The 19,910-nt window shown below is 39.1% G+C and overlaps 1 protein-coding gene and 1 pseudogene across 1 annotated transcript; one reads left to right on the plus strand and one right to left on the minus strand.

Moving 5' to 3' along the window:
- Window positions 1-6,310: 6,310 nt before the first annotated feature.
- Window positions 6,311-7,330, plus strand: OR1Q1 (olfactory receptor family 1 subfamily Q member 1). The gene has a single exon (XM_015240242.2). The coding sequence runs from the start codon at window positions 6,327-6,329 to the stop codon at window positions 7,269-7,271; it is 945 nt and encodes a 314-aa protein (XP_015095728.2). The 5' UTR covers window positions 6,311-6,326; the 3' UTR covers window positions 7,272-7,330.
- A 6,290-nt stretch (window positions 7,331-13,620) lies between these two features.
- LOC102535094 (olfactory receptor 1L3-like) lies at window positions 13,621-14,570 on the minus strand (annotated as a pseudogene).
- Window positions 14,571-19,910: the final 5,340 nt, after the last annotated feature.

A 19,910-nucleotide genomic window follows, 5' to 3' on the forward strand; every position in this document is an offset into this window, starting at 1 on the left:
CACTTTATCCATTCTTCCATTGACAGACACTTAGCTTGTTTCCATATTTTGGCTATTGTGAATAATGCTGCAATGAACATGGGGGTAACTCGTATGGTTACTGTAAGGATTGAATGATATAAAAGCATTTGAGCACTTTAAACAGAATGCCTGACACATAGCAAACACTCAACATGTAACTTATTATTATTGCCAACTTGATGCATTGAATGATGTCTGTGTCCATGTGAGTTTCAGATATTTGAAAGCTGACTGATACGAGAGATGATAAGAAATGCCCTTTTTCATATTCTGGGGAAATTAATAACTTGTGTTCCCAGAATGAAGAGAGTGTAAGTAAAAGGGAAAACATCCATGCAAGCTGGATGCTGAGAGCAATTAGAGAGTTATGAGTAAAATCAAGCAGGAAAACCTAAGAGTATTTCTCAATCACAGCATAACCCCTACAAATCAGTAATAAAACCACAGCAACCACATAGAAAAAAAAAACAACAGGCAAGAATATAGTTGGAAAATTCAAAGAAGAAAAAACGAAAATGGTCAAAAAATATTTTTAAAATTCCTCCAGCAATACTTCCAGTTAGCATTTCCAGTTATAGGAACACAGATGTACACAAAGATGCCGTGAAGCACTGCCTTTATAGTAGCTCCGCCCACCAAAAAAAGGAGGTAAGTGGAATGAGTAGGGAAATGTGCACTGCTTGTGGTACATCTACTAATCTATGAAATACTTCAAAAATAATGAGGTAGATCTCATCATGACAGAGGAGGTCCATGACATATTGATGAGAGAAACAAAGAAAATACAAGAACAAATAATCCCATCTTTATAAAAACAAAATTATACCCACATATGTGCATAGAAAGTATCTGAATGGGTACATGTCAAAACACTGACCGCGATTATCCCTGGAAAGGAAGGGGGGAGGGGAGAAACAGATTCTCACTTTTCCTTTGATGCATGTTTCACTGCTAAATATTTTTCTTAAATACGCATGTGCTGCTTGAAAGGAATGGAAGAGGCTACATCTTCAAGGACTCAGGCAAGGAGATACCCCATCCATGCTTTGACCATATCTAGGTTTTTCTGGGATACCTCCTCAGAGTCAAATTTAGGAGCACACGTCAGAGAATCCCACATCCAGGCTGATCCCCCAGGTCCTGATCACTCTCCTGGGATCCGCCCAGCTGCCAAGCCACAGTCACTAATAACAATATTAATACTAATATTGGAAGCACTGTTTCATGGGCCCCACTCTCCAGAGAAGGCAGTGAGTTTGGACAATGACACACTTGGGACTATGTGATGGTGAGAACCATGGAATTCACACAGAAGCATGTAATAAAAAACCTCCTGGCATCTTTCCCAGACATGCCTTCCTGCCCTGACAGGCAGAAGCGCCCCCAGGAGTCTGGCTGTTCTAACCCTCCAGTCCCTCCCCGTTCCCTTCCTTTCTTCTGTGCGGGGAAACCTCCGTCTTCCCTGAGTGGCCAGCTCTGAGCTGCTGCCAAAACAGTAGGACACAGGCTGCCTGAGGGACAATGTTGGTGCCAAGTCCAGCCCATTCCAGCCCGGCCAGGGTCCACGGTGAGGTGAGTGTCTGCTCAGGACCGCACACTCACATAGCACCTCAGACAGGTCCTACATGGGCTGTCCATAATTTCTGGACAGAGGACAATCTTTCTCAAATTTGATCCTTCACACACAGTCTTGTGTGTCCTGTGACATTTGTCTTGGGCTCCCCAAGTCATCCTTTGTCTTTTCTTTCCCTTAGAGTATCTCTTCCCTGTCCCATCCTGATATTCTGTGTCTTTGTGGACTCTCCTCCCTCCCCTCATTGAAACCAAGCCACAAAAAAGAATGAATGATTACATAGTCACAAGTGTTCCCTTCCCTGAGCCATAAAGAAAATACTGAATGGAATTACAGAGAACTCAATTCTTTGGGGAGGTATTGTAGGTAATCAGGTCTGAATGATGCAAAAATCAGCCTCTGGACTTTTTGTCTATTTTGTCATGTTTAACAACCGACCCAGACTTTTCTGTCCACTTCTGACAATTAATGATCAGAGAAATTTGGAGGATAGACTAACTCATGTTAGCCAAGTGCCTTTTTTACTTACAAAGATCTCTTTAGCATGAGAGGCAAGTCTTTTATCAGGGAAATCTATGGATCAGACTGTCAGAAGTTATGGGGATCTATTCTAGAAAGAAACCCGGGTTCCAACAGAAATTTAAAACAACTTCTCATTGTTTCATAAGACTTGGTAAAGGGCTCTTATGTTCATGGTCTCTTCTGCTTTTTTTTTTAATATAAAGCCTCTGGATTGAAAGCAGATATTATTCTTCCCATTTCCCAGATGAAGAAACTGAGGTCCCCAAGAGTGAAGTGATTTTCCCAAGGTCTCAGAGAATATGTTAGTGGCAGACCTGGGGCCAAAGCCCAGATCTCCCAATTTCTGGGACAAGATCCATTTCTGCACAACCCACTGCTTTTTCTTGATCTACATCCGTATACGAAGCAAGAGTCTTCTCAAGAAGCCCCCCATTTTTGGCTTCCCAGCCCCTTCCCCACACCGCATTAGTCTCCTCTGCCCATAAGGAGATGACACACTATACTACAGGTCAGGCAGGATGATCTCTGCCAGCTACAAGGGAGACGAGGACTCCAAGGTTCCAGAAAGCTCACCCTCCCATCACCTCTGGGGCTCGCTCTAGCTTCAGTACAGCTGTCGTAGGAGCTATAAGGACATTGCCCCAGGTGACAGGCATAGCCGGCTATCAAGCAGAGCTCAGCCTCATCCTTAAGAACTGAGACCAGCCATCCTGTGTTTCCTAAACCATAAACTCAGGGCCACCCGATCCAATCTGGAGAGTCCAGTTACAATGACAGACTAACAACGGGGAACCAAGTGCGGGAACAGAATGAAATACAAACGTTAAATGGGTGAAGCGGGGTGAAAAATCTGAAAATGGGAACAATAATATCTACTCTCAAGTTCAAGAATGAGGATTAAACTAGAAGAAAATATGATAGACATTGATCGCTGGCCAAATGCACACAATAGCTCAGTGGGAAAGGGAGAAACAAGGAAGGAGGGACTGGGACGGTCAGGGAGAGCTTCAGAGATGGCAGAGCCTAATGTCCAGTGCATGGATGCTAATGTCAGATGGAACTGAATTCAATATCAGTTCTACCACTTACCAACTCTGTGGCTTTGGGCATGTCGCAGAACCCCTCTTGGCTTCAATTTTTTCATCTATAAAATGAAGATCAGAATTGCTGTGATCACCAAATGAAAAACACATACATAAAGGTCTCAGAACAATGCCTGGTTTATATAAGTGCTCAGTAAATGTGGCTACAGCTCCCAGTCCTCATTCGTTACCATAACGTACTGAAATCAGTTCAGAATAGTTCATTAGCACATTATAAACGTTCATATTCTTGTCACTGAAAAACCTAATATTCAATCTCCCGAGTGCTTCCATGGTGACATCCGTTAACTTGGGGTATGAAAGCAGATAGACCCAGAGTAATGAATAAACCCATTTGCATGAGGCAGAGGCTAAGGAAAATGAAGTGGGCAGTGTGGTGCAGCCAGGCGTGTACGAGCACTCAAGGTATCCAGACAGAAGTGTGAAGTCCAGCCGGACGACTTAACACTGAGTAATGCTGAGCAAATCACTTCACTTCCCTAACCCTTGGTTTACTCACCTGTGAAATGAGAATAATAAATTTCTTTTGTGGCGGGGGAGGGGGACCGGGCCAGGGCAGGTAACTGGGTTTATTTATTTATTTTTTAATGGAGGTACTGGGGATTGAACCCAGGACCTCTTGCATGCTAAGCACATGCTCTCCCACTGAGATACACCCTCCCCCTATAATAAATGATTGATGCAGCTAGAAGTGGGTCAGAATTGCTACAGGGGTGATATGAGATAAAGCTTGTGAAAGTGCCTTACACTGGGGCAGTTCTTTATTATTTGTACTTTCTCTCCCAATAACCTAATTGTGAAGTTTAAGAATTCTTGGGATAGCCATGGACACAGCTCCCTTGTGGGCTTTCTACTCTAATCTCCATTCAAAAGACTATGAATTGACTAGACCAAATCATCATCATTACCCTGTGATGAAAAACAAGACAAGAACTTTGCATAGTTCTGGGAACCACATTTTAAAGACAGTGACAAAGTGGAGCAGGTTCACAGTGGAAAGACCCGGGTGGAAGAAATACTGTCCTTCTAGAAAAATCTATTGCCTCTGTGCAGAACAACACAGAAAAATTAATGGGGCTAATTGCCAGTATTCACTGAATGCTTGGAAATATTTAATCTACATAACAACTTTATGAGTGGCGTGCTACTTATAACCCCCCATTTTACAGATGAGAAAACCTAGCCTCATAAAAGGTAAGTGACTTCCTCAAGGTCACACGGCTTTTGCATGAAAGAGCCAGGGATCTAGCCCAGTGTCAGGGCTTTTAGCCACTGCACACTGCTTCTTCGTTAACTGATGTTTAGATTTCTTAAGGACTTGTTCTATGAGATTCTAGAGGACTAAATGCTAAGTAATATGACGGAAATTAGTGTCGCACGTTATCAAAAATTATTTTTAGTGCTGTGCTGATGAGTAGATCAGGCCTCCTTCAACTTTTTTTTTTTTGAGAGCAAAGAACTGGAAACTCCTTGATCTTCAAATGGATTTGTTATCTAGTCAGTAAAGTCATTCGCTTTCTTAATAGTTGAAATTGTCTCTTCACTTGACTCCTTTGAGGTTTTTATATCCAGAGCCAATGCATCTAGTAAGATTTGGGGTGGATGAAAGTAAATTTTTCATTTACCAAGTAGGAGACAGGATAATGCAGGAGGTGATACCTTGAAGGCAAAATGATTTTAGAAAAGAGACGTATACAGCTGAGAATTTGGAAGCTAATTCTCCTAAAACCATGTCTGTGTAGTCTGAGAAGTCTTTGGGTACCACAGGGTTATGTGTTCCCCCAAATAGAAACTGTTAAACCAAATTACCTCTGAAATCTCTTTTAACAGAGATTTTCCTTGATTATGTAGCCCATCAACAAGTCTTATTACCATGAATAAGATGTCTTGGTTTTAATTTGGGGAGTCGAGTTGTATTGGGTAACTAGCATGGCCTTTGGAGTCAGAAAAATATAACTTTAAATTCAGATTTTGCCCTTTATAAGCTTAAACTTTCTTTACTTCAGTTTTCTAATTTGTAAAACTGGAATAATAATAATAATAATTAATAATAATAATAATAATAACCCTGTGGGATTATAGTAAGAATTGAATGTAATAATGCAACAAAGCCCTTGCTTCAGGGTAAATGCCCTGTAAATGTTAACTATGATGACAGTGGTGAGGTTTATGAAAAATCCAGACCTCATTATTTTGGAAAATAATTAAGCACTTGATTCCTTTATCAATCCCCTGTTATACCTTATGTGGTTTACACTGGAGCACAATAGTGTTAGTAACTAAAGAGTCTGCTCAGAGATTCAAGTCTACAAAAGTGATCATTGTTGGAAAACAGCATGAAGTTTTCTCAAAAATTAAAAATAAAACTACCATACCATCCAGCAATGCCACTTCTAGATATTTATCCAAAGAAAACAAAAACACCAATTCTAAAGGATATATGCATTCCCAAGTACATTGCAGCATTACTTACAATAGCCAAGATATGGCAACAACTTGGTGTCCATCAGTGGATGAATGGGTAAAGAACATGTGGTATATATAGACAATGGAATACTATTCATCCATTAAAAAAGAGAGAATGAAATCTTGCCATTTGCAACAACATGGATGAAACTTGAGGGCATTATGCTAAGTGAAATAAGCCAGATGAAGACAAATACCATATAATCTTACTTATACATGGGATTAAAAAACAAACAAGCTCATAGATACAGAAAACAGATTGGTGGTTGCCAGAGGTGAGGGTGACAGGGTTGGCAAAACAGGTGAAAGGTGTCCAAAGTTACAAACTTCCAGTTATAAAATAAATAAATCATGAGGATGTCATGCACAGTATGGTGACCACAGCTGATAACCCTGTATTGTGTATTTAAGAGTTGCTAAGAGAGTAAATCTTTAAAGTCCTCATTACAAGAAAAAACAAATTTTGTAATGCTGTACGGGGCTGGACGCTAACTAAACTTATTGTGGTGATCATTTCACAATACATACAAATATCGTATCTTTATGTTGTACACCTGAAATTAATATAATGTTATTTGTCAATTACACCTCAATAAAACAATAATAATAATAATAATAATCTTTTTGTTTAATGACAACAGATGGACAATACCAACTGGACCAGTGTATCCCATTTTGTTCTTTTGGGCATTTCCACCCACCAGCAAGAGCAGGTCCCGCTCTTTCTTCTTTTTCTATTCATGTACACAGTCAACGTTTCTGGCAACTTTGCCATCATCATATTGATTATCTCTATTCCACGACTCCAAACTCCCATGTACATCTTCCTCGGCAACTTGGCCTTGGCAGACATCTGTTTCACCTCCACCACGGTCCCCAAGATGCTGCAGAACATTTTCTCTCCTACAAAGACCATTTCCTACATGGGCTGCTTAGCCCAGACTTATTTCTTCATTTGCTTTGCAGCCATGGAAAACTTCCTCCTGGCTGTGATGGCCTATGACAGATACATCGCCATCTGCCACCCTTTCCGCTACCCTATGATTCTAACCAGAATGCTGTGTTCACAGATGGTGGCCACGTGCCATATCCTGTCCCATCTTCATGCCCTGCTGCACACCCTTCTCATGGGCCGACTCATCTTCTGTGCAGATAACAGGATCCCCCACTTCTTCTGTGACCTCTACCCTCTGATGAAGATTTCCTGCTCCAGCACCCAACTCAACACCTTGATGATTCACACAGAAGGAGTTATGGTCATCAGTGGAGCTCTGGCCTTCATCATTGCCTCCTATGCCTGCATCAGCTGGGCAGTCCTTCAGAGTCCCTCAGCCAAGGGCAAGTGGAGAGCCTTTTCTACCTGTAGTTCCCACCTCACTGTGGTGGCTATATTCTATGGCACCCTCTCATGGGTCTACTTCCGGCCCCTTGCCAGCTATTCAGTGGCCATGGGTCGTATCCTGACGGTCATGTACACAGTGGTGACCCCCATGCTGAACCCCTTCATTTACAGCCTGAGAAATGGAGATGTCAAGGGAGCTTTCAGAAAACTGATGAGGAGAATATGGACTTCTTTATTTAGATAAAACCCCCAAATATAGTTCCAAGTTTTATCTATGATCCTGGGGAAACAGTTTTGTCCCTCACATATGTTTCCTTTAGAACGTCCCAGTAATATCTAAATTATCTGAATAATCATGGTTTTTTTCCACTGGATATTGTCCAGGGATATCCCTTTAACCCAAGGAACACAAAACTATGTACTTAGTGTAAAACAGAAGCATGGTTTTAATTATGGATGAGAGTGGTCTCTAGGCCTGTCATTTAACACCAGGATTGTAACTCTGAGTTTTCAGATGCAGGCAACAGAAACCAATTCTGGTTGATTCACAGAGGAAATAAGTTTATTGAAAGTATATGTGAAACTCATGAACTTCCAAGAAGGCTAAGCAACCAGGCTCAATAAAATGGACAAGAATAAGAAATGTCTTACGCAGAACCACAGTCAAAATCATATCCCAGTTGCAGCCACTCTGGAGAACAGTATGGAGGTTCCTTAAAAAACTAAAAATAGACTTACCCTATAATCATACAATCCCACTCTTGGGCATATATCCAGAGAAAACTCTAACTCAAAAAGATACATGCACCCCAATGTTCATAGCAGCACTATTTGCAAGAGCCAAAACATGAAGGCAACAATGTCTTGACAGAGGACTGGATAAACTGGGATTTCAAAATTGTACAATAGATAAACAAGATTATACTGTATAGCACAGGGAAATATATACAAGATCTTATGGTAGCTCACAGAGAAAGGAATGTGACAATGAATATATATATGTTCATGTATAACTGAAAAATTGTGCTCTACACTGGAATTTGACACAACATTGTAAAATGACCATAACTTAATAAAAAATGTTTTTTAAAAAATCCCTGCTCTTACGACTTTACATGCATCAATAAAGAGCGAAGCTGGGAAACCCTAGGCCCCCACCTTCAACCCCAATAAAAGCAGAACCCCAAGCCCACGCTCTCTCCATCTCTCCATCTGCAACTTCACTGGGCGACCCCAGGTGTGCCTTGTACTTTCCAGGACCTGGGAGTAATAAACTTTTTTTTCAAAGCTTCCCAGCAAACTGCTGAGGGTGCCTTGGAATTATAAGTATGCTGTACACCCAGAAATTGACACAACATTGTAAACTGACTGTACTTCAATAAATGTATATACAAAAAAATACAAGAATGAATACTTTAAAAAAAAGAATTACAAGGGTCATTCCAGCCCACTGGTTATCAATAGGAACAAAACAATCACACAGCAAGTAATGATGAACCTGGAATTCTAATCCTTAGTATCTGTCTCCAGAGCCCATCCCCTTAACCACTGCAGCACTTTCAACCAAGCCCTTTAGCATTTTCCCTTGGGCTTCTGAACTCTCTTTTGTTCTGACCTCTTTAAGTAAAATAATTTTGGGGAGATCACATGCTTGCACAAAAGAGCTACTTATTTCTATTGTTTAAGTGTAATTATAAATATGGCCCCTTATCTTTCAAAGGGGTGCATTTCTTTACACCAATGATCCATCTGAAAAGGAAATCAAGAACACAATCCTATTTACAATAACATAAAAAAATAAGATAATTAGAAATAAATTTAACCAAGGAGGTGAAAAATATGTACACTAAAAATTATAAAACATTGAGAAAGAATTTAAAGCAAGCACAATTTAATGGAAATATATCTCATGTGCATGGATAGGAAGAATTAATATTGCCAAAATATCGATGCTACCCAAAGTGATATATAGATGCAACACAATCCCTATCAAAATTCCAAAGGCATTTTCACACATACACACACAAATTGTAAAATATGTGTGGAACCATGAAACACTCTGAATAGTCAAAGCAATTTGGAGAAAGAACAAAGCTGGAAAATCTCACTTCCTGGTTTCAAACTATATTACAAAACTACAGTAATAAAAACAGTATGGTATTAGCAAAAAAAAAAAAAGACACATGGACCACTGGAGCAGAATAGAGATCCATAAATAAACCCAAGCACAGACAGCCAACTAATCTTTGACAAAATTGTCAAAACACACAATGGGGAAAGGATAGTCTCTTGAATAACTGGTGTTGGAAAAACCGGATATTCACATGCAAAAAGAATGAAACTGGACTCCTAGCTAATACTAGCCATGGAAATTAATTTGAAATGAATTAAAGATCTGAAATATAGGACATGAAACTATAAAACTCCCAGAGGAAAACAGGGGAAATGTTTCTTGACATTGGTATTGGCAAATTTTTTTTTGGTTACGTCATCAAATCACAAACAAAAAGCAGAAATAGACAAGTGGGACTATATCAGACTCAAAAATTTCTGCACATCAAAAGAAACAATCAACAAATTGAAAAGGCCACCTATGTAATGGGAGGAGATACATGCAAACCATATATTTGATAAGATTTACCAGCCAAAGCATGTAAGGAGTTCATACAACTCAGTACAAAACAAAACAAAAACATATAATCCTACTTAAAAATGAGCAAAGGACCTCAATAGAATTTTTCCAAAGAAGCTACACAAAGTGGCCAACAAGTATATGAAAAAGTGCCCACCATCACTAATCATTAGGGAAATGCAAATCAAAACCACAATGAAATTACCTCACACCTGGTACAATGGCTGTTATCAAAAAGACAAGAAATAACAAATGCTGGTGAAGATATGGAGAACTTAGAACGCTTTTACACTGTTGGTGGGAATATAAAATGATGCAGCTGCTATGGAAAAGAGCACAGAAGTTCTCCAGAAAATTAAAAATAGAGCTACCACATGATCCAGAAACTCTTCTTCTCAGTATACACACAAAGGAATGAAATTAATGCCTCAGAAAGATATCTGCACTCCCATGCTCACTGCAGCATTATTCATAAGTGAAAAGATGTGGTAACAACCTGAGTGTTGGTCAGCAGATGAATGGATAAAGAAATTGTGGCATATAGTATACACACAATGAATATTATTCATCCTTTAAAAAAAAAGGATATCTTGCCATTTGTAAAAACATGGATGAAACTGAAGGACATTATGCTCAGTGAAATAAGCCAGACCACAGAAAGAAAACAAAACTGCATGACATCTCTTATATGTGGAATCTTCAAAAGTCAAATACATAGAAATAGGTTACAGAGGCAGGGAATTTGGGGAAATGGGTAGATGTTAGTCGGAGGATACAAAATTGTAATTATATAGAATGAATAAATCAAGAGATCTAATGTACAGCCTGTGGGTTATAATTAATAACACCGAATTGAATCCTAGAAATTTGCTAAGAGATTAGATTCTGGGTGCTCTCACCACACACAAAAAAGGTAACTATGTGAGGAGATGATATGTTAATTAGCTTGTTAATTAGCTTAGTAATCACATCAAATCATCATGCTGTATACCTTAAATATATACAATGTTTATCTGAAAAATAAAATTAAATGAAGAAAATAAGGAAAATTTCTGGTGTTCCTGCCTCACTCCTTGATGACTTCAACATCTGATACTCTAAATTTCTCCACCACTATTTAATTATTACTTTTGGAAATACAATTATCCACAGAAACGGCTTATGTAACTAACAACTTAGATTCTCAGTTCCTGAACTGTTGAGCTTCAGCAATCTATTACTTTACCCCCTCTCAGTTCCCAACTCATGTGCTCATATCCTAGACGCTGCCATTATAAATAACTGAACAACTGGTGAAACCTCAGTTTTAAACATCTCATTATCAGCTTCTATTTCTTCACCTAATTTAATTTAGTTTTCCAACTCCAACAGTTCTCTGACACCAGTGGGATCTCTTATCCTTTGAAATTATTCTTTATGGTCTACTACCTAACTTAAACCTTTCCTTCTCACTTTATGGTCCAGCACTCCAAACACCTCCTTGTAAACATCCTTAATTCTTTTGTTCCCTTTTGCTCTACCAGGCAAAACCCCAGCCCTAAGCAAAACCAGCCTTTTGTTTATTCATGACTGTGCTTGATTCGCTGAATATTATGGGAGAGTATCACCTAACCGTACTGATCTGACTAATTTTAAACTTGTGAACAAAGTATCCAGATGGGCATTCAATATCGGCAGCGTTGGGGCTTACCATAACATTTCCCAGTACTTTACTTTCCCAAATGCTAGCATATTTCATGTCTTTCTGCAATTCTCAAAAACAACCCAGTTCCTACTACTCTCCGTTGGAATCTCTTCAAGTCTTCCTGCCATCAAATCCACCAGCCCACCTGCGTTGAATCCCCATGCCCTGGCTTCTTTTCTGTTGCAGGGGAAGAAATGGCTTGATTCTGTCGACTAGAGGGGAAATAAGCACAGACTAAAAGTTGAGAATTGTGTTTTATTTGGCAAACTTTCTGAGGACTCCAGCCTGGAAGGCAGCCTCAGCTAGCTCTGAGGGACTGCTCTTGAAGAGGTAAGGGAGGAGCCAAGATATGTAGGCGTTTTGCAACAAAAACCAGGTAGTCAGAACATCAAAAGATTGCTTAATTAAAGAAAACCAGACAACTCTAATAAACTTAGTGCTTTTCTTTGTATGGGAAGATGCAAGAGTCTGGGCTCATTGAAAACATTCCTTTGATATGGACCTAGCTATCTAAGGCCAGTATCCTGTTCTTTCACATCCTGAGTTCCCTCAGGGTTCACCATGGGGGGCAGTGGTGGGGGCTGATGGCTTGATGACAGTAGCATCCTTTGTTTGTTGATCTGACAGACATTTTTTAGTCACAGTTCCTAGACAAAATCATCTCCTTCACAGATGTTCATCCTCTTTCAAACACTTTATTCTAGCAATTAATTACTTTCTCTCTCGAATCACTAATTTTCCATTATATATTGGATGATTTCTGTCAGCAGACAAACATATTTAATGTCACTAGTCTTTACAAATACTAGAAGAAATTCTCCCTCGACTCGTGTCCTTTTCAAGGTACACACCACTTTTTGTCTACCTCCTAAAAAAATACTTTACTGAAGAAATATCTATCATCACAGCCTTCACTTACTCTCTTGCAATGTTATCAAGAAATGACTGTAATTGTCGTTGCCCCAACACTTCACAGAACTGCCCTTCTCAAAGCTTTCAATAATCTGTATCTTGTCAAATCTAATAATCAGTTATCTGTTCCATGAATGACCTCTCATCTCTATTTGAGAGAGAGTGATCACTCCTATATTCTGGAAATACTCTTTTCTAGGATTCTGACAAACTTACCTGCTTTCTTCCCAGTGATGTCCACTTCTCAGTTTCCTTTGCTACTTCCTCTCTCAGACCTCTAAATATTAGAGTGCACCCCCCTCTCAGGGCTCTGCTCATATTTCTCTTTTCTGTATTCTCTCTACTAGGCCATTTTATCCAGCCTTGTGGTTTCAAATATCATCTACATTTTGTTATGACATTTCTGTCTTAAGATAAGACCTCTCTATGAACCTCAGTAATTATGGATTCCACTGCCTATTAAACATCTCCACTTGGATAGATACCACAAAGTTATCACGGCCAAAACAGAGTGATAGATTTTGCACACCTCCACCCAACCAAATCCACATGCCCTCCACTTCCACAGAACCTTCCACAAATAAATCAACGGCATAATAATTCCACCTATTTTCACAGTCCATCCTCAATTCTTCATTTTCCTTCACACATTACAGCTAGTTTATCAGTGTGTCTAAAGAGCTCTACTTACTATATGTTCCACATCTGACCGCCTACTCCTGGTGCTAGAGCCCCTGTGAAGACTCCTCTGGTCTCTATTGTCAGTGACACGAAAGATCCTCTGGTCTCTATTATCAGTGACACAAAAGATCAAGTGGAATATTTCGGCCACCACACGTATTGAACTGCTTCTTATGACTGTGAGTTGAGAATGACAAGAGATCACAAAATTGTCCCAATTTGACAAGAGGCTTAGGCTACTCTATGGTTTACTCAAAAATCACTCTTCTAGATGACAATATTGTAACTCACTTTGACTTCTCTCTGGAAAGCAGCACGTGCCATGCCTTCGCTAAGGTGATCAAAGTTCCGCAGGCCATACTGATTTGTAATAGTTTGGCTTAGTCATCTCCTATGTCCCATATTAGATCTGAAAGATGAGAATTTCAGGTTTGCTGACTTTAAAATATCTTTTCATTTCCAGTGCGGTGAGATTCTGGGTCACTCAGTGGAGGACCAGAACGACTTATTCACGAACTCACTTCTTCCCAAATCTCAACAAGAGGAAGCCAGCAGGGAAGATTATTCCACAGGAGTGTGAACCACACCAGTTATTAGGAGTGTCATCCATCTACGTGAGGCATTTTCAAGTTAGATCTTAGCTCCTCCTTGGGTTCAGGAGATGTGCTGACATCTCTCACTTGCCTAGGAACCAGGCTGGAAGTTTCCTGAGATGCAGAGTTTACTGAAAAGCCTTCGCAGAGCACCCTTGACCTCCTGGTTCCTCAGGCTGTAGATCAGTGGGTTTAGCATAGGGGTAACTACTGTGTAAAAGATGGCAACCTGGCGATCCTGGTCCAAGTCATAGCTGGACGATGGCCGGAGGTACATGCGGGTCACAGAGCCATACAGGAGCAGCACAACCAGGATGTGGGAGCTACAAGTGGACAGGGCTTTGCACAGGGCAGCGACTGAGCGCGTGTGGGCTATGGCGACACCGATGCACGCGTAGGAACCTAAAATGAAGAAGAAGGGGCTGACCACCACAGCCACACCCTCGGTAAATATTAGCATTTCATTGACCACCGGTCGGGTGCAGGAGAGCTTCAGCAAAGGGGTGATGTCACAGAAGAAATGGGTGACTTGGTTGCTGCAGAAAGTTAAACGGGTGACCAACACACTATAAAGGAGGCTGTTGAGGCTGACGACCACCCACGAGGTCAACGTGATGCACAGAGGCGATGGCTGATGGTGGCCGAGTATCTTAAGGGGTCACAGATAGCAACATAGCGGTCATAGGCCATGGCAGCCAACAGGTGGCCTTCCATGCTGCCCACAGCCATAAAAAGGAAGAGCTGAATCATGCAGCAGTTAAAGGAGATGGTTTTATTCACAGACAGTGAGTGCACCAGCATCTGGGGAACAATGATGGTTGTCAGAAATATGTCAATAAAGGAAAGTTGGCTGAGCAGGAAATACATGGGGGTCTGAAGCTTGGGGTCGGAGAGGGCAACAATTACTAACAGGGCATTGCCCATAACGGCCACCAGGTACATGGTAAGGACAATCCCAAAAATGACAGGTTGCATCTCTGGCCAGCTGGACAGGCCCAATAAGACAAATTCAGTTACTTCTGTCCTGTTTCTAGTGGCCATAAGACACGATCCACATCACCTGCAAAGAGCAAGCGTTAGGATCAAATAATGCTGACATTTACCCGGGGATTGCTTTTCAGAAACTTCTCTTACATGGATGTCCCTAGCTTTCCAAAATGATTTTTTCTTTAATTTCTCTCCCTTGCCATTGTTTTGGGATTCATCCACTCACCCACCCGCTCTTTAGTATATTCTAAGTTCATTTATTGACCATTGACAATCTCTCAATTTTATTGATACTCAATAGGATGAAATCACACACGGTCCCAGCTTTCGTGAAATTCACTGTATAACAAGGAGGGCATCACTAAACACATAATTTCTTTGGTGCTTGCTGCATGCTAGTGAGCAAACTAAATATCAAACATTTGAGCCTCACAACAATCCCACATGGTAGGATCTACTTTCAATCTCATAGTATAGATGAGAAAATTGAAGCAAAGAGAATACTCTACTGAAGGTCTTACAGGATCTGAGCAACAAACCTGTACTTAACCTTGAGAGTTTTATTGAACTTAAGCACAACACTTCACTAGTGATCAGAGTTGGAAAGAGAAGGGAAAGATGTCAAGACTCCAGCCAGATGTCTGAGTCTCCACTTTTGATGGAGCACTAAAGTGAAGATCTGGTCCTAGCTTTGTATGTCCAGAAACTCAACTTTGTTCTTTTGGTCAGGGAGCTCTCTTGTTCCGTTACGTCAACTGAATTTACCTGGGATGAGAGTAACAATGATGAATATAATCGTTGATTTTATTAATGATTCATTTTCAAGGAATAATACAATCTGCCAGTGGATGAGATTCTCGTGACTTTTCAGCTTAGATTTTCACTATCGGTAGATTTACATGGTACAGAGGTGACTTTTTGAGGCTGCTATAGCAATAAGGATCTACTTCTTCATGAATGGGAGAGAAATAATTTTAAAATAGTAGAGTGTAAGAGAACATATAATAAAAAGAAAAGTTCTCTTACCCTAAGTTTACACACCTCCATGTTTAGTTTTACCTCTTCTGGTGGTTTAAACCTCTGTGCCTCTAAAAAATGTGCTACTTGCTTATACATCTAAGAAACAGTTTTATCAACTTAAGATATCTTTCAGCTCTCTATTTTGAAAAATGAAGTTTTACTTTCTTACATTATCCTCACTCCTCTTCCTCCTTTCCCCAATTTTGCAATGATTTCAGCTCTTCAATTAGCTGGTTTTATCCTTTTAAATGGTATGCTTAAGTCTACATTCTATCCACTTGTCTTCCTCACCTTTGCATCCTCCCAAACTTTGGAAAGCTGTACCTTGATCTGTATACTGTCAAGATTGAAAACATACAAGAGATGAGTTGTAGCCACAGTTAAGTCTTCCAAGTAAATGCTGAAAATTGGTGGACAATATTTACATCAGCATAACTACATAAATATCTTTCCCTGCAGAGCCAAATGACGTGCTATGGTTGCACTTATTCTTGAATGAGTCCAGTGTTCCACCTGACCAGAACCGAATATTCCTAACATTCAGATAAAGAATCAAAGCCATTTTAAGGACATCGCTCTTGGTGCTTTCTTTACTCTAAAGATCACTATATTAGTATCAAGGTATTTAGATTTCAGACTTCAGAATATTTTCTGGAATGAAAAGGAATATTTCATATTTATAGAGTGACAGTTCATCAAAAAGAAATGACAATCCTAAACATATGTGCCTATGATAAAATCTAAACTGAGGTAACTGAAGAGGGAAATAGACAAATCTACAATTATACTGGCAATGTCAGTACTTTTCTCTGTTAATCATAGAAAGTACATTAAAAAAATTGGTGAAATACAGAAGATGTAAATTGGGGCTAAATAACATTTGTATATCATCCTACCCCAAAATAACATTTTCTTCTCAAGTTGAAATGGAGCATTCAACAAGATGGATCATTTGTTGGATTAGTAAATGTCTCAATATATTTAAAATGTCTTAAATCGTGAAATAGTGCAGAGTATCTTCTCTTAACAAATGAAATTAAATTGTAAACTTCATTAATTCACAGAAAAATTTTGAAAACAGTTTGAACAACACATGGTTTAAACATTCAGAAAATATGAATTTAAAAATTTAAAAATTTAAAAATTCATATTTCATTTGAATAAAAACTAAAACAACTAATTCAAATTTTTATTAAAGTGGTGCTTTAAGAGAAAATTAATAGTTTAAAATATTTATATTAGAAAAGAAAAACATGAGCTATCAGTTACTATTACACACCAACTAGAAAGACTGAAATTAAAAATTTAAAAACCAAAAATACTAATTATGATGAGACTGTGGAGTTACAGGGCACCTAATGCATTTTTTTTACTGGTGGGAAAGTAAAATTGTACATTAAAAAAAAAAAAAGATCACATATTGAGCAGGAGCTCAAAAGATAAAACTTGCATCTTTCAGTGTGTCTTCTTTTGTCTTTATTTCTTCCTGTATCCTTCTCTGTGTCAGTGGATGTAGCTCCAACTATAAGCTCTTGTGACCCTATTATGCATTCAAGGCAGTGGCCACCCACAGATATCTACATGGAGGTATAGGTGAAGATGAACGAGGAGACAAGATGGAAGGATGACAGATTGAATAAGTCTCTTCATGGGGACAAACTGAGAGAAAATGGTCTCCAAGAAGGAGAGGGTGTCAAAGAGTATAGATTTAACCATTATGAGGATAAGAATATAATCACGTGGAGTCTGTTTTCTTCCAAGCAAAGCAAAACTGTATTTTAAGATCAACTATATGCAAATACAGTAATAAGCAGTGGTATTGCTCTTGTTGGCTCACTTCTTCTATACTCATCGCTCCAGCTTTGTCAGTTTCCAGTATCTTAACATTTTTCTCATCAGAGTCTGAGCTCTGTGGATCCTGTTCAGGCAACTTTGAGAAATCAAGGATACTGATGTTGGGAGAAGACAGAGAGAGGAATAGTTCATTTAGGAGAGAGGTAAAAATATACACATGTATAGATTTGGACACCTCAAAATAGGAAACTAAACTGAAATATGGGAGAAGAACAAAACAAAAGGAAGGATCCCTGGAATGAGACAGAAAAACATCTCAGGTTTCCCAGTTCCCCACCTGGTACCTTAGGGATATACGGATTCATGAAGAAGGGAGAAAGCTTGAGTGTCAAATCCTAATCATGCTGATTCTTGTCTTTCTTCTTTGATGAAAGCACCAAGGGACAGATGAGTCTTCACTGTTTTATCAATATCTAAATGTTAGGAATACACTCTCTATAATGCCTTCTTTTTTGTTTGTGGTGTGTGCGTGTGTGTGTGTGTACATGTGTGTGTGTGTTTTGTTTTTTTAATGGAGGTACTGGGATTGAACCCAGGACCTTTGAATGCTAGGCATGTGCTCTACCACTGAGCTATACCCTCCCCCAATATAATGCCTTCTTTATCTAAATTGTATTTCTAGTCTGTTCCCCTGTGTTGATGAATCTCAAAGATTAATCTGAGATTTATAAATCTGAACCTCTTTATCTCTGTCTCAAGAATGTAACTTCAAAATTCTCACAAAATAAGTTGGGTCCTCTGTCACAGATTTCTTGCACCTGGGAACTGTGAACTGTCTCTACCCTCTCTGATTCCATGACTATATTCTCCATCTAAACCTTCACATTTTTCACTCAAAAACATATCTTTCTGTGTCATAATTGACAATTCCTCCATCCCATTGCTTCCCTTGACTGCAATATTTGTACCTCATTCTATTCTTTGGGTTTTTGGTACCAATATCACACTATTTTCTACAAGAGGATTACAATTTCTTATTTTCTGTTCCCTTTCTGTTTACTGTTATGGTGCAGTGCAATCTTAGTCTCACCTTTTCTCTGTATCTAACATCACACACTCAAGTTAGAAAGTCTGGGTAGAGCTGTGTTCCTTCTTCTCCACATTCTCACAAAATTAGGGGTTCCCTTCTTTGTCATTTTCTATAACAAAGCTTTCCTATAGAACAGCTCGCCCCAGTGAGACAGCCTCACTTACATGTACTTACTCTGGGACTCTACCAACCCCACGAGGCTCCAATTTTGTTCCAATGAAATACTAATTAGAATGGGATGAGCCCTTGTACCTTCCTTTGTCAACTCAGATTGTCGCTCAGGAGTCTGCTTCTTCTCCTTCCTGATATCATAGATCTCATGGAGGCAAAAACCATAAAGCTTCTGAAAACAGCTGTGTCTGCAGGGAAGGTCTACCCTTTGGGGGCCACCGTAGCCTCCATAATGACAATAGTTAGGCAAGAAAAAACCTTAAGGGAATCTTGATTCCCATTTCATCATGTCAAGAAGCCATTTTTCATAATTTATCCTTTCTGCAATTGTTCAGGTTTTGTTATTAATCCAAACATCTAAACTCAGCTGAATTAACTGTAAGGCATGAGGCTTTATGATACCTCAGTGGGACAACTCTGATGGCCATTGTGTTTCCATTCTACTCACCAATTACTTTCTCATTTCCAGCCCTCACTCAATTGCATCCTTTTGCTGGAGTTCATCTAGCTGTTTTGCCTCATCTATTTTAAAACTATCAATCATCCTCAGAATACGTGACTTAAACAAGTCTTTGAGTAAAAAATAAACAGCAGGAGGTAGATCGCCATATTGAAAAAACTGAAATTTGTCCATCTCCTCCAGGTTATCCATTTTGGTTCCATACAGTTTTTCATAATATTCTCGTATGATATTCTGTATTTCTATGTTATTTGTTGTAATTTCTCAATTTTCCTTTCTTATTTTGCTTATTTGTGCTCTCTCTTCTTTCTTCTTTGTGAGTTTGACCTGAAGTTTGTCGATTTTATTTACTTTTTCAAAAAAACAGCTTTCAGTTTGATTGATTTTTTCTATGGTTTTTTAAATCTCTATTTTATTTATTTCCTCCCTGATCTTTATTATTTCCTTCCTTCTGCTGACTTTTGGGTGTTTTTGCTCTTCTTTTTCTAGTTCTTTTATCTGGTGGGTTAGAATGTTTATTTGAGATTGTTCTTTTTTGAGGAAGGCCTGTATCACTATAAACTTCCCTCTCACTGCCTTTGCTACATCCCATAAAATTTGTGTGGTTGTGTTTTCATTATCATTTGTCTCGGATATTTTTTAATTTCGACTTTGATTTCATCATTGGCCCATTGGTTTTTTAATAGCATATTGTTTAATCTCCATACTTTCCTTTTTTTCTCCTTTGTTTCTCTGTAGTTGATTTCTAGTTTCACGGCATTGTGGTCAGTAAAGATGCTTGAGATAATTTCTATCTCCTTAAAATTGTTGAGGCTTCTTTTGTGCCCAAGTACATGATAAATCTAGAAAATATTCCATG

This window comes from Vicugna pacos, chromosome 4 (genome assembly GCF_048564905.1).
Source record: "Vicugna pacos chromosome 4, VicPac4, whole genome shotgun sequence".
In the NCBI taxonomy this organism is placed as follows: Eukaryota; Metazoa; Chordata; class Mammalia; order Artiodactyla; family Camelidae; genus Vicugna; species Vicugna pacos.

Bases quoted from the DNA above. Each gene is read 5' to 3' on its own strand.
- OR1Q1 (XM_015240242.2), top strand. From the start codon at position 6,327: ATGGACAATACCAACTGGACCAGTGTATCCCATTTTGTTCTTTTGGGC.